Source organism: Crocodylus porosus, unplaced genomic scaffold (genome assembly GCF_001723895.1).
Source record: "Crocodylus porosus isolate Cpor-Errol unplaced genomic scaffold, CroPor_comp1, whole genome shotgun sequence".
Taxonomy (NCBI): domain Eukaryota; kingdom Metazoa; phylum Chordata; order Crocodylia; family Crocodylidae; genus Crocodylus; species Crocodylus porosus.
Window position 1 is genome coordinate 48699143 of NW_017728949.1, and position 12508 is coordinate 48711650.

General features: G+C 37.7%; 1 protein-coding gene across 2 annotated transcripts in view; it reads left to right on the forward strand.

Annotated features, from left to right (window-relative positions):
- The first annotated feature begins 53 nt into the window (after nt 1-53).
- FIGN (fidgetin, microtubule severing factor) overlaps nt 54-12508 on the forward strand; it is a 132139-nt gene continuing 119684 nt past the window's right edge. Inside the window, exons 1-2 of one of the 2 annotated variants that reach the window (XM_019554505.1) lie at nt 54-647; nt 1413-1582. In XM_019554505.1, the coding sequence (XP_019410050.1) occupies nt 1558-1582 (25 nt within the window). In that variant the 5' untranslated portion in view covers nt 54-647; nt 1413-1557. The remainder of the gene's footprint in view (nt 648-1412; nt 1583-12508) is intronic. The other variant, XR_002104538.1, reaches the window with a different exon arrangement.

A 12508-nucleotide genomic window follows, 5' to 3' on the forward strand; every position in this document is an offset into this window, starting at 1 on the left:
GCCGGGGGAAGGGGGAGGGGAGCTCTGGAGAGACTGCAACTCCCGCTGCTGGGGGATGGGGCCGGGACATGGAGACACCGCTGCCGAGGGGAGCCGGGCGCGGAGCGCGCTGCCGCCGCGGCGGAGGACGGAGCGGGCATGCCCGGTCCTTTCAGTCCCGCGTCCCCGCGGCCAGGGAGGAAGGAGAGCGAGCGCGGGCCCCGGCTGCTTCCCCGTGACCTCCCGGCCACCTCCAGCCCGTGCTTGCATGTTCCCCTGCAAGCAGCAGCCCCTGCCATGTAACATGACCTGTGCAGCCAGGGCCCAGTGCAGCGCGGCCATTGAGCTCTCCCTGCACATGAATCTCCTGCGTGTCTCCCCCTCGCCCCTTTGAAAACTGATCTTTGGCTCTTAGTGTGAAAGTGATTTGAATTTGGCTCGGCGGCGCTCTGCGCAGGCGTCCAGCTGCTGGCATGCTGGCTCCTTGCAAAGCAGCTGTTTTGGGTTTGAAATTCCAACATGGCAGAGGCTGCAGTCAGTCTTCCCTTCAAAAACTTGGAATGATTTCAAATCATAGGCACCTTCACTTAACCCGAGCCCCCATTCATCAGCAAACACATCGGATCGATGCTATTCTAACCTATCGGGTGCTTATACCAAACCTCCAGGTAAGACGATCTTTTGCAATCTTCCTACGAGCATTTTAAATTTTATTTAATCTTAAATCTATCCAGCACAGCCATGCGTTTATATTTAAAAAAAAAAAAAAATCGCCTGCCTGTGCCTCGTACATTGAATCTAATTCGCAATCGCTTTTTTACAATATTAAATACTCTAGTCTGCTTTCCAAATCGCAGTCTGGAAAGTACAGATATACAATTGCAGTGCATGGGTTGTTTTTTTTTCTTCCTTCCCGTTGATCATTGCCAACAATAGTAGGCAGATTAAGAGTTCGCGATTGCAAGATCCACCCCCCCCTTGGATTTATTTTTAAGTTGTATTTAAAAATAATAAAGTGGAGGTAACAGGGGGTAGACTTTCTTGGGGAACTAACTTCTAAGTAAATAAGTGCAAATAAGAATCTTGCAAAACAAAAGTTGGGTTTAAATTGCAGTATTTTAGCTGGGGGGGACGTGAATATGTCAAGAGGAGCTGTTGCAGTAAAATGTAAGCACATCATCTTGGAGGGGGTACAGCGTGGTGGGCGTATTGTTGGCTTGGAACAGAGAGAAAGATGTATAATTTAATGGTATATACAATCCACTGATCCTATTACTATCCTCCCTGGAGCTCTTGTTAGTTTCAATGGGAGTGAGTGAAATTGACATCGACTTGCATTCCTGGTCATGTGCTTTTTTCCTTTCTTTCTTCTCTTGTGATCTGAGATCCCCTTTTTGTTGATGTTGCTTTCCCACTTAATTATATGCATGTAGGTTAAATGAATACCTGACGAAAGGGCCCACGTTTCAAGGCAGTGACATTTGATAGCTGAGAGGAAAAGTGGCTTTAATGAAAAGCAACCTTTGGAATTCCTGCTTGTGAAAAATCCAATTCAGCTTTTTGTGCTGCCAGCAAGAAATGATCAGTAGCACCAGTGTTTATGGTATGTCCGTTTTGGGATCTACTTCCTTTGCATCTAAATAGCAAAGACAAATATAAATAGTATGATATAGCTCTGAGGATTTTGCATGCAAATACGATTAGTAATAAATACCTAATGTTTAATGATCAGTCTCCAACTGTTTAATAAGCATTTTTTTCTCTTGCTATCATTTGTTTATATTTTTGCTTTGAATCTAGCACTAGTTATGTGTATTGTATTGATCTTACTTGTAAACCTAAAGTTGCATGTTACTAGCAGTGCACTATATACACCACTGAACTCAAATGATATGTAAATTAGGAAAACTCAGTGACTGGAGAAGGGGAAGCGCCTAGTAATGAACCCCCAACCCACACACACCTATATGTGTGTATAGTTGTATGTGTGTGTTTGTATACACTTACGGCACACACGCGAGGCAAAGATACAGTTTTGTTCTCTTGCAAACTAATATTTATTGACTCGTTCTCTGAACTCCATCTGATTTTTTTTTCTTTTCTCTCCGTCACTTTTGGCATAATCAGTTTCTGTGGGTTTCACTTGACGACGGGGGAGGAAATGTTTTGCATGTAAACAAACAAATACAGTTGTGATCGATTGTTTTAAGGTCTTTGCCAGGCAGGTTATTTTGTGCCCACTTTCCATGTGTCTGATTCTTATTGTTTTAATCTTAACGTGTAACAGAATGAACTAATCAGGTACAGAAATTTGACTTCAGGTCTTTTTTTTATCCGCTCACTTTCAAACCCCCGGCACCATCTTTCCCCTCCCCCAAAACAAAACAAAAAAACAACTCAGATAAAAAGAAACATGGGGGATTTCAATAGATCTTGTTGCGGTACACTCTGTACACTTACAGATAGGCAATTAAGACGAAAGAACTACTGACAGAAACGCTATCAATCTGTTTGGCCCAACCAAAGGGGGGGGCATGCTCACTTTTAATTGCATGTGGTAGTAACAAATAAGGACGGAGAGACCCGGGTGAGGGGGTCGGAGTGTGTGGCTGATGATCTCTCATAATAATATCTGAATGCAAGAAAGGGATTGAGAGAGCAGTTGCACAATGTGCACTCCTATGTTGGTGCTGTAGGTGACTGTGTATCTAAACGCACGTTCTGGGCTGCTTGTACGATCCACGGATCTGATTGAATTTTGCATTTGGAACTTGTTGACTTCAAAGCGATCAATAAGGCGACTGTTTATTTTAGATGCACATAATTTGCCCTGAGAAATGTTTAAGGGGGGAGGAGAGGGGCACAGGTTTTTTTCCTCCTTTCCTAGAGCTGTTGGAGCGAATGTGATTGCCAGATGGGAGATTTCCCTCTGTGATGTTAAAGCTGTAATATATATTCAGAGCAGATTGGACTGCTGCTTGTGATGAGGAGGATATTACATTTATAAATTTTAAATCGGGAATCGGACAGTATGCTGAAAGCTGAAATTGGATGGTGTAGAAAGTGCGGGCTGTTAAGTGAGATTCCTGGATGATGATAACAACAACAACAACAACAATAATAATAATAACAACAATTATTATTATTATAGTAATACATAATAAACATCGTAGTGGTAGGCTGCCACATACGGGTGCACACCCACTCACCCCCCCCCCACACACACACACCATGATGCTTGGTTAAATATTTTTTGATGTGCTTTCCACCCCCTCCCCCTGAATAATTTAGCTAGCTGAAATTGGTGGGATTTTTTTTAAACCCACGTTTAAAAGAAATGTAACGTAATCAGTAACATCTCGGGGGGGGGGGGAAGTTCTGCTAAATTATTGTTGCCAGCAGATGCACCTCCTTTTTGTTTTGCCCAATTATGTGGCCTGACATAGGCACAAACCTGAAAGGCTGGAAAGTGGGAACTAGTCACACTCGAGCAGCTCTGCTGTTGCAAATTAAAAGTGTGTTGTGGTCAGGAAATGAAAGCTACAATGTCTCTTTTGAACAAGTCGTTTATCAAGAGAAACATCTATCAAGCAGGGACTTGTCACATTGATCCTCTAAAAGTTAGGTCCGAAGTGGAAACGGCTTTGATGTTTTTTGATCCTATATTTATAAAACTGAAAACTGTGGAGTGGGACTGATGTAGATTTAAAAATCACTTCTCCCTGGGTGTGACACAGTCACCAAGATCCTTTTTATTGGTGTGGCACAGAGCCGATGAGCAGAGATGCATCCGATGTTCTTCCCATTTGTTTTTCACAGTGAAACTTTTGAATCTTTAAAAAGCGTGAATGGAGATGCATGTGTGACATTCAGTGTTGAAGATCCTGTCTGTAGTCCCTGCATTTATCACCAGGGATGTCTTCTGCTCAGTTGTGCATCTGTTGCTTTCAAACTGAGACTTTTCTCCTTGTTGCTTCAGTGTAGAGGTATTTCTAGGATTTCGGGAAAAGGCAAATCCCAGATTTTTGCCTCATTTGAATTTTTCTCTCCCATCTGTATTTGTCCTTTTATTCCCACCTCTTACAGAGTAAAGTTTCTCCTGCTGCCAAAATGATGTTTATGTCAAATAAAATGACACTTGGAAACCTCTTGCATAGTTTACAACATATTAGTCATCTTGACTTCATCATCCCCTTTTCTGCTCTTCTGTTGAGGCTTTTTTTGTGGGGGGGGGTTGTTTTGTTTTGGTGGGCTTTTTTGTTTTTGGCAAGTGAACTATACTTCTATTCTCACTATAACCACTGTGTTTCAGATTGAAACCTCCATAACTGAACAGTCAAAGAAAAAATAACAGTATTAGTTGTTATTTATACCTGCCCAGTTTGTTTTCAGTCTCTGAATTTTATATCCGCTAACTTTTTTTCCAATTTTTTCTCCCTCGGTTTCATTATGCATGAGGTTGTACTATGATTTTGAAGGCAGTCCTTATATATATTAAAAAGGAAGACTGAGAGGAGATCCTTATTTTTGATTAAATGAAATCAGGCACAAGCAAAATCTTCCTTAAAAAGTACACTTGGATTTCCCCCCCCCCCCCCACTGTCATAAGTGAGACTAATGCTGCTTATGGTAGCTTGATATTCCATATAGCTCCAGCTACAAATAGGCAGCAAACAGAAGCGTGGTGGGAGTTTTGGTGAGTGCTATACTTGCTAATTAATAATCTTTGAAAAGAAGGAATCATAGCATGGTAATAGAGCCTCATTGTTATTTGATGTTTGTGGCAGGATGTGATTCCTACACAAAATGGGTGTACACGTGAGAGGGTTTTTTTGTTTTGTTATGTTTTGTCTTGCCCCAGATATTTACAGTATGGGATCAAGTTGTTGATATTATACATGGGAACATCTGTGAAAATAAATGCCTGCTGTCTTCAATGTAGAAGCACAGAAGGATTTTATTACTAATATTTTGATCACACAAGTGTCAGTGAAAAAGTCATTTATAGACTCACTTTTGAATACAGTGGAAAGAGTTTTAATCTTGTTTTCTCTTGGTATAGAAGGAACAGTTGCATTTTTTTTTTAAGACTACTAATTAGTAAAAATGAAACTTCATGAACTTTTCTTTGACTACTTCTAATGTTATAGTGATCTACTTCTACTAAAATGCCTTTCAGCATACACTTTTAACATTTTTACTGTAAATGTTGTCTCTTATTATTGTTGTCACTTGTGTTGGTTCTTATTAGTATTTCTACACAGTTGCAATCATCCTTATGTTTCTTTGTTCAGATAACAGTACAATTATCAAACATTTCATTATGCGTATTTCCAGGTGGCAAGGCTTGAATTGCAGAATCTAATTTGGACTGCTCTAGGGTACATGAGAATGGTTAAAGATCCACTTTTGGTAACATGCTGTATGTGTGTGTGTGTTAAAATGTGCCTAGATGAAAATGATGGTTTCTGTGAGGAGTAAGTTTGGCCCCATGTATGCATATAAGAAGTGTTGGCTATATTTACTGATCTTGCAGCCTTAATAATCAATTAATCAGCTAATTTGCTTGTTTAGAGTGGCTTTAATAATACAAAATCAGCACAAGAACTATGTTTGTGAAACACTTGTATGTTATTTTAAACATGCTGGTCTAATCTAGCATTCACAGATCTAATAATAGAAATATTTGGCTCTTTGCCCTCAATCAATACATCCCTTAAAAGAACAAACTTCACATAATACTTTCATAAAGCACCAGATTTATTGATATGGAGTTGATAAATTTAATTACTAGATTTTCACATTGATTTTTATTGATTTTTTTTCTTTCTTTCTTTCTTTTGCGATTGGAGGAAATTGTTTTGCAGACATCTGTGAGGTATTGAAGAGTACTGCCAGTCAATAACTCTTGATTAATCAGCATTTTTTCCTCCGAGTCATTGATGAGCAAAGGCATAAAGATAATCATAAAAGATTCTGGCACGAATTAACTCAAAACCAGATTTTGTTATTGAAAAAAGCAGATGGGGGAAAAAACAAAAATAATGTCAACTTTGAAGCAAAATTACTTGGGTCAAATCCATAGCTAGTATCAGTTGGTATTGCCCCATTAGATGAACAGGAGCTATGCTGATTAAGAGAACCCAAGGATATATTTTTGTGCGTGTGTGTGTGTGTGTGTGTGTGTGTGTGTGTGTTTAATAAAACAGTATTTTGGTTTATTGGAAGCTCTTTTTAAAATCAGATATATTGTGGCTACCAAAATATATAGAATTTTAGATAAGCATCTGCTCCAAAATGAACAGTATAGCTATAAAAGTAATTTTAAGAGCTGTAAATTCAGGATTGCGTATCCCTGATATTGTTGCAGAGTATTAAACTCTTGCTGCTAGAGATGCTATCCTTTAAGTGAAAACTTATCTTCCTTATGGGAAAGATCACTTCAGAAACTCTAGGATGGGAGAAGGCCTGGAGTTTTTTTTCTAGCTAACAAAATAAGAAGTCCCAGTAAACAGAATGAGGTGATGTTTTCCAGTTTGAAAATTATTACTAGAGAGTTTGATCCAAATTTTTCATAGCATCTGACCTTTCACCTGATCTTGATTTTTTTTTTTTTGTATTAATTATTTTTAAAGAAAAGTTTGCATAAGTGAGAAATGTAAGCATAAAATTGTTCTCTTAAATCCCACTAAGCTTGCTTCCCTTCCCTCCCCCCACCCCAAGCTTGCTTGTTCTCTCTCACGTGCTCTCTCTCTCTTTTTCTTTCCTGCCCTGAGTCCCGAGACTTTAGATACATCTTCCTTGCTTTGAACAGCACCAGCCCCCTAAAAGAGAAAAACAAAACAAAAATCTGGTTGCAATGTTACATGCGATATGTTCTACAGGTTCGGCCTGAGCCTTCAAGGTGCTTCGTGTCCTAAACTTAGTGAGGTCAGAAGATGTTTAGGGCTCTCGCTCACTTACCAAGGCTCTGAGCACTGTTCAGGACCTGCTTGTTAAAGAAAGTATGTACATTTATATATTTCTTAGCTGGAGATCTGTGTTTGTAGTAACCTACTGTCTTGTACTGTGCCTTCCTCTTATTACATTTAAATACCTGTTGATGGTAGTAAGCCTGACTGCTTGAACAAGGAGGATAAAACTGAAAGGAGATATAGTTGGCCAAGGCTGAGTAGCAAAAACTGCAGTAATTGTGGGAGGAGGGAAGGGATTTGCATATCCAGTTTGGGAGTGAGAAGAATATTAGATAGCAAAACTATGTAACCTGAAGAAAGTACAGTTGATTACCATTTCACAAAGTTGGGCCAGAACAATGAGAGTTTGGATTTCTTTTTTTCTTGTACCAAATTATCTTGCTACATTGTTTCTGGCACACAATATGGAAATGACAATATTACTTACACATGCTGTTTGTATAATACTGGTAACTGTACCTGTCAAATGTGTTACATAGATGCTAAACAATCTAATGATATCAGTAACACTTGTTACTACAATGCCTATTATGCTGTTCATATAATAGTGAAGCATAAGTAATTGTTCTCATCTTTGTTTAATACTGGTATAAAATGTAACAATTTAAACTGGTTTGTGTGGGGCAATTTCATGTTTCAGCTGTATTTAACATAATGCAGCTAGAGATGATTATCGTGCCAATTGAAAATATTTTTGTTGTCTTTGGTTTAAATAACATAGCACAAAGTATACAGTCTGAAAGACGATACACATACATTATTGAAGTAGTAGTTTCTGATGTTTATTATATTGTGTGTGTTTTTGTTTGTTTTAATATGCACTGAGGTACCATATAGCCATGCTAGTACTATCACAGTTTAATTGACTACAAATCCAAATTTTTAATGTGAAAGAGAGACCCTGACGATTCCAGTATAGAAGTAAATTTTTGGCCTTGTAGGTTCATTTGTTTCACTACTTTTGATATTTTACATATTCCACTTTTGAACAGGTAATCATCTACCATCTGTTCTATATTTAAAAATAGTAGTTTATTTAGGCTTCATCTCCTCATTTATTGACGCAACTTATTAGAGCACTACCTTTACAGTCAATCATTTCAAGCAGCTGAGGTATAAGCCACAATTTATTTTTGTGTCATAATTTTGAACACATGCATGTGTTAAACTGATTATAGTTGGATGGTGACAAACAGATTTCAGTAATGTGTACCTTGTTTGCTTGTATTCAGGAGAAGTGAGAAACTGTCTTCATTGTGACCATGCAATCAAAGAGGCCTGGTTCTTGCATAATTTTTCAGTGTCTGAGGAATTATTTCCTAGTACCGATGAGATTAAACTTTTTTGCTTTTCACCCTCAGTTTAATAAATACCTAGGGATAAATTCAACATATCTGTAACTGCAACTAATTCTAATGTAAGTTGGGAACAAATATTGATGGGGAGGGCTGAAAAGAGAAGGGGGAGATATTGCTTAAGTATTCTCAGCAGCATCTGTAAACTCATCCAAGGTTACTTCTTCCTGATATATTTTGGAGTGTCAGATGAATTGTTGTGCCTTCCTTTTTAACGTACCGAGAATAGCTTCATCATTTCCCATCAGAGCAAGCTTTCTTCTCCCCTCCTCCCCCCGCCCCCAGCTTCTCTCCTGTGTCCTGGTGTGCAAACAACTTATTAAGGAAAGAAGGCTTTATGCAAAAACGTTAATTCTTCACTAATAAAGCTAAGAAAGCTGTTGATTTTTACATTGATACTTGTGCACAGTAGAGCATATTATATAAGTTGTGTTTCAACCTAGAGTTTGGAAGGGGGTGAGTTCCATGGTCCCTTCCCCCCACCAATATTGCTGACTGATGGCAGAGGGTGCAAGGGAAAAAAAAGGTTATATACAAAAATAATTACTCTTTTACAATAGTATCAGTATTGTCATTCTGACTGTTGTAAGCTGATAGTACTGCTATTTAAACGTGTGGTGACAGCTATGCTTATAGATGAAAAGTAACTGTTATATACTGTAACATTAACCTTTCAGTGTACCATATTAAAAGTGTGAACTTAGTTTGTTAGGCTATTGTCATCACACAGTCTAAGTAACCCACACCTCTTCAGTACGAGTCTGATTTTTTTTTTTTTTTTTCCTTTCTTAAGCCGCCCATGTTGATATGTAGAAATTCAGGTTTTGAGTCTGTGCTGGAGGAGTAAGGTTTGCAGGAACTGACTGATGTAAAGTAGCTACAACAATTTCAAGAACTGAGCATGCTTTTTAAGTGAAAACAGAGACACATCCATGCTGGACATTCCAGTACATCTGAACACCCTTTAAGGTGTACTGTTTATTTTTCAAAAGAAATTTTGCCCATTCCTCATGGATGGACATGGAGAGACGTATCAAAAGACCTCAGAAAAGTAACTATTTTTTTTATGTCCTCGGGTACTTGGATGCCTACAAGATTGTTTCGGAGAAGGAAGAGAATTGATCCTATTTTGAATCCCTTGTCATCGGCAGTTGTTGGCTTCATGCTCTAGACAGAGTTTTCAAAATAAATTTTTGATCTATTGGACTACTATGTGAGAATAGTTTTTATTCTTCTCAGTATTCAGTAATGGAACCAAGAAGAATAGCATCACATTGCTTTGTTGTATAAATCTGTATATTTGGGGTTTTATATTTATTCCTAGAAGATAAGGAATTGCATAGACAATTTCATAGGAAGTACCAAAAGAGTGTAACAAATAGAGTTGCTTTCACCATTATTTAAAGATATATGGATTTTGGTGGAGAATTTATAATTTACATGATTGTTTTATGTATATAATTGAGTAAGACAGAAATTCAAAATTAAATGAATGCATTTATAAATGCAGAATCTGATTTAACATTTTAACATGAAGGCATAGAAAAGGTATCAAGTGAAATTTTCAGTAATTTAGTCTCTAGTTTTGAACTTGCAAGAATAAATGTTTTGAATATGGGAGGAGACTATAAGATACTTGCTAATTATAGAGCTTAAAATAAATCTTAAAATGACTCTTTATCTATAATTTTATAAAATGTTTTGTGCATTTATCACTTGTTTAAGTAGTACTGCAGAGAAATATACTTACAGATATCACTTTAAAACAAATATAAATATTGGATAGATATTCTTTCTTAAAGGTGCTTTTTATTGTTCATGTATGTAGAATAAGTTTTGATAACTCATAATCTCTTATGTCAGCACTTTAACAAGAGAAAAGAGTAAATATATTTTGGAAACTGCTGATACAGTAATTAATACCTTGTGATCCTTTATTTTGATCTTATTAAAAACCATTATTTTTTAGCCTTTCACAAGCACTGTGCCTTGCACCCGCGTGTTTTTCCGCACCCCCCCTCCCCAGTCTTCCTTTCAACAATTTCAGCAGTAATGCTAGTACAGCCACTACCATAATGCTGGCGTTTAGGCTTTTCTGACCCCTTTCAGATTAACACACATGGCGTTCTTGTTATGGTTGGTATCGTCTGTTTTGAGGTGCTAAGCTTCTGCAAATCCCATTGGCTAGACACATGCAGCACCTTTCACAATTTACCTGTTAATATGTCTATTGATAAATCTGTCTCTGACACTGTGATAACACAGGCATATTTTCATATACATAGTTTTTTTTATTGTGGAGTATATAGTTGGATTGACAAACTTTGATTTAGATGGAAATATATCTATGTAAACTGCAGATGACTGCATGCTTGTAAAGACAGTGTTCTAGCAGTTACTTTAATGTAACTTCATTTGTTTTGCGGTAGTTACTAAGCTCAAAGGTGAGAGTTCTAAGGTATAGATTAATGAGCAGGTGAGTGATGTGTGTTCATTTTTAAGTGGCGGTTTTCAAACCAGGTTTAAGTAAAGGGAAAATATTGTTTTATTTAGTATAAATAGAATATATGTCTTCTGAGACATTTCAACTCTTTAAAATAGATATCATAAAAATATTCCTATCATTTGTAGGTTAAAAACTGTTATATTTGTAGTGTGACTTGTTTGTGCTGAAACTAGGTGCAGTTTCATTCTTCCCATCCTCTCACAAAATCAGGAGTCTCCAAGGAGATAAATTTAATGTGATGTTACCCAAAGTTAACTTAGCAAGTTCAAGTTGGGTCTTAATTTTTTTGAATGCCCAGGTATCAGAGTTGCGAAATCCCTGATTCTTCCATTAATTGCACTTGGAGATGTGGACATGTAACACTGCTTGATACCAGGCTGTAGATATGTCTTAGCAGGACATCTTGGATTTTGTATTCATTGGACATTTTGACTGTATCTTACTTTTGATTTATAATATCTGTTGGTCTTGACATGCCAGATGATGGCATTAACAAGGGTTTCACTTCTGTCATGGAGTAGAGAGCTGGATCTCTCTTTTGGGATAGGGAGTTGAAAGACAGCAGACACAAAAGAAATGGCCCTCTTAAGTAGATTTTAAAGTAAGCGGCAAGCTGATTTTTAAATATGGATGGAGGGAGGTTCAAACTTATTTGTAAACTTTAAGCATTTCAGTCAGTTAGCAAAACACTGAAATAATAATGTTATTTTAATTGCAGAATCTCTCCTTGGTTTTACTCCTCCACTAGCCCTTCCTCTCACACCTTTTTAAAACAATTATCGGTGTTGTGTTCCTTAATGGTATACAATTTCTTTAAAGATGTATATCCTAAAATAATGAGTTTCTAATAATAATCAGAAGTCAGCCAGGCTAGGTTGAACTGGTTTCTGTATAGAAATCTTGCAGCTGTGAGACAACCTTTTTACAGGCAATTACACAGTGCTGTGTGTATATGTACACACATTTAAATAGTTTTTTCTTCCTACTAGTTTTGTTGAGGGTTGATTCTTTCATTAAGGGAGGAATAACAATGTTGTTGTTATGCATACAAATAGTAGGGTCTGCTGTAAATGAAACCAAATAATTAGCTGCCCTATTACACTGAAAAGCTTGGGTGTCCTAAGTGATTTCTCATCGTTCTTTCTCTTTCATTAAATTTCAGGTTGTATCATTTTTATTTTGTCCCAACACTGCAAAGTTCTGAAGGGGCTGAATAAGTAAGAGGGGTATATAAGACTATTACATGGGGACATTGGGTAATGGATAGCTTAAATATACCCCTACTTTTTTGGCATGCACACTGCTCTGCTCTGTATCTTGTGCCACCTACCTGATCCAAACTAATTCAAGCTATGGTATACATACCATATTTTCCCTCATACGGTATGCCCCCAAATAAAATATACATCTTGCTTTTGAAAGGCTGGGTGAAGAAAAAATATTTTTCTTGACAATACTGGCAATTAGCAGTAAGTAACTGAGCAGCAGCTTATGCACCTGAGCCTCTGCCTCGGAGAGGGGGATGAGGGAAGAGAAAGTGTTCAGTCAGTAGCTAGGGAATCCCATATACTTTCACTCTCCCACTGCCCCCCCATCAAGAAGCAGAAATAGCTATTGCTGTATTTCTTCGCATATAATGTGCACCCTAATTTACAGCAGCTGTATTGGGGGGTAGGAAGGTTATGTAAGAAAAT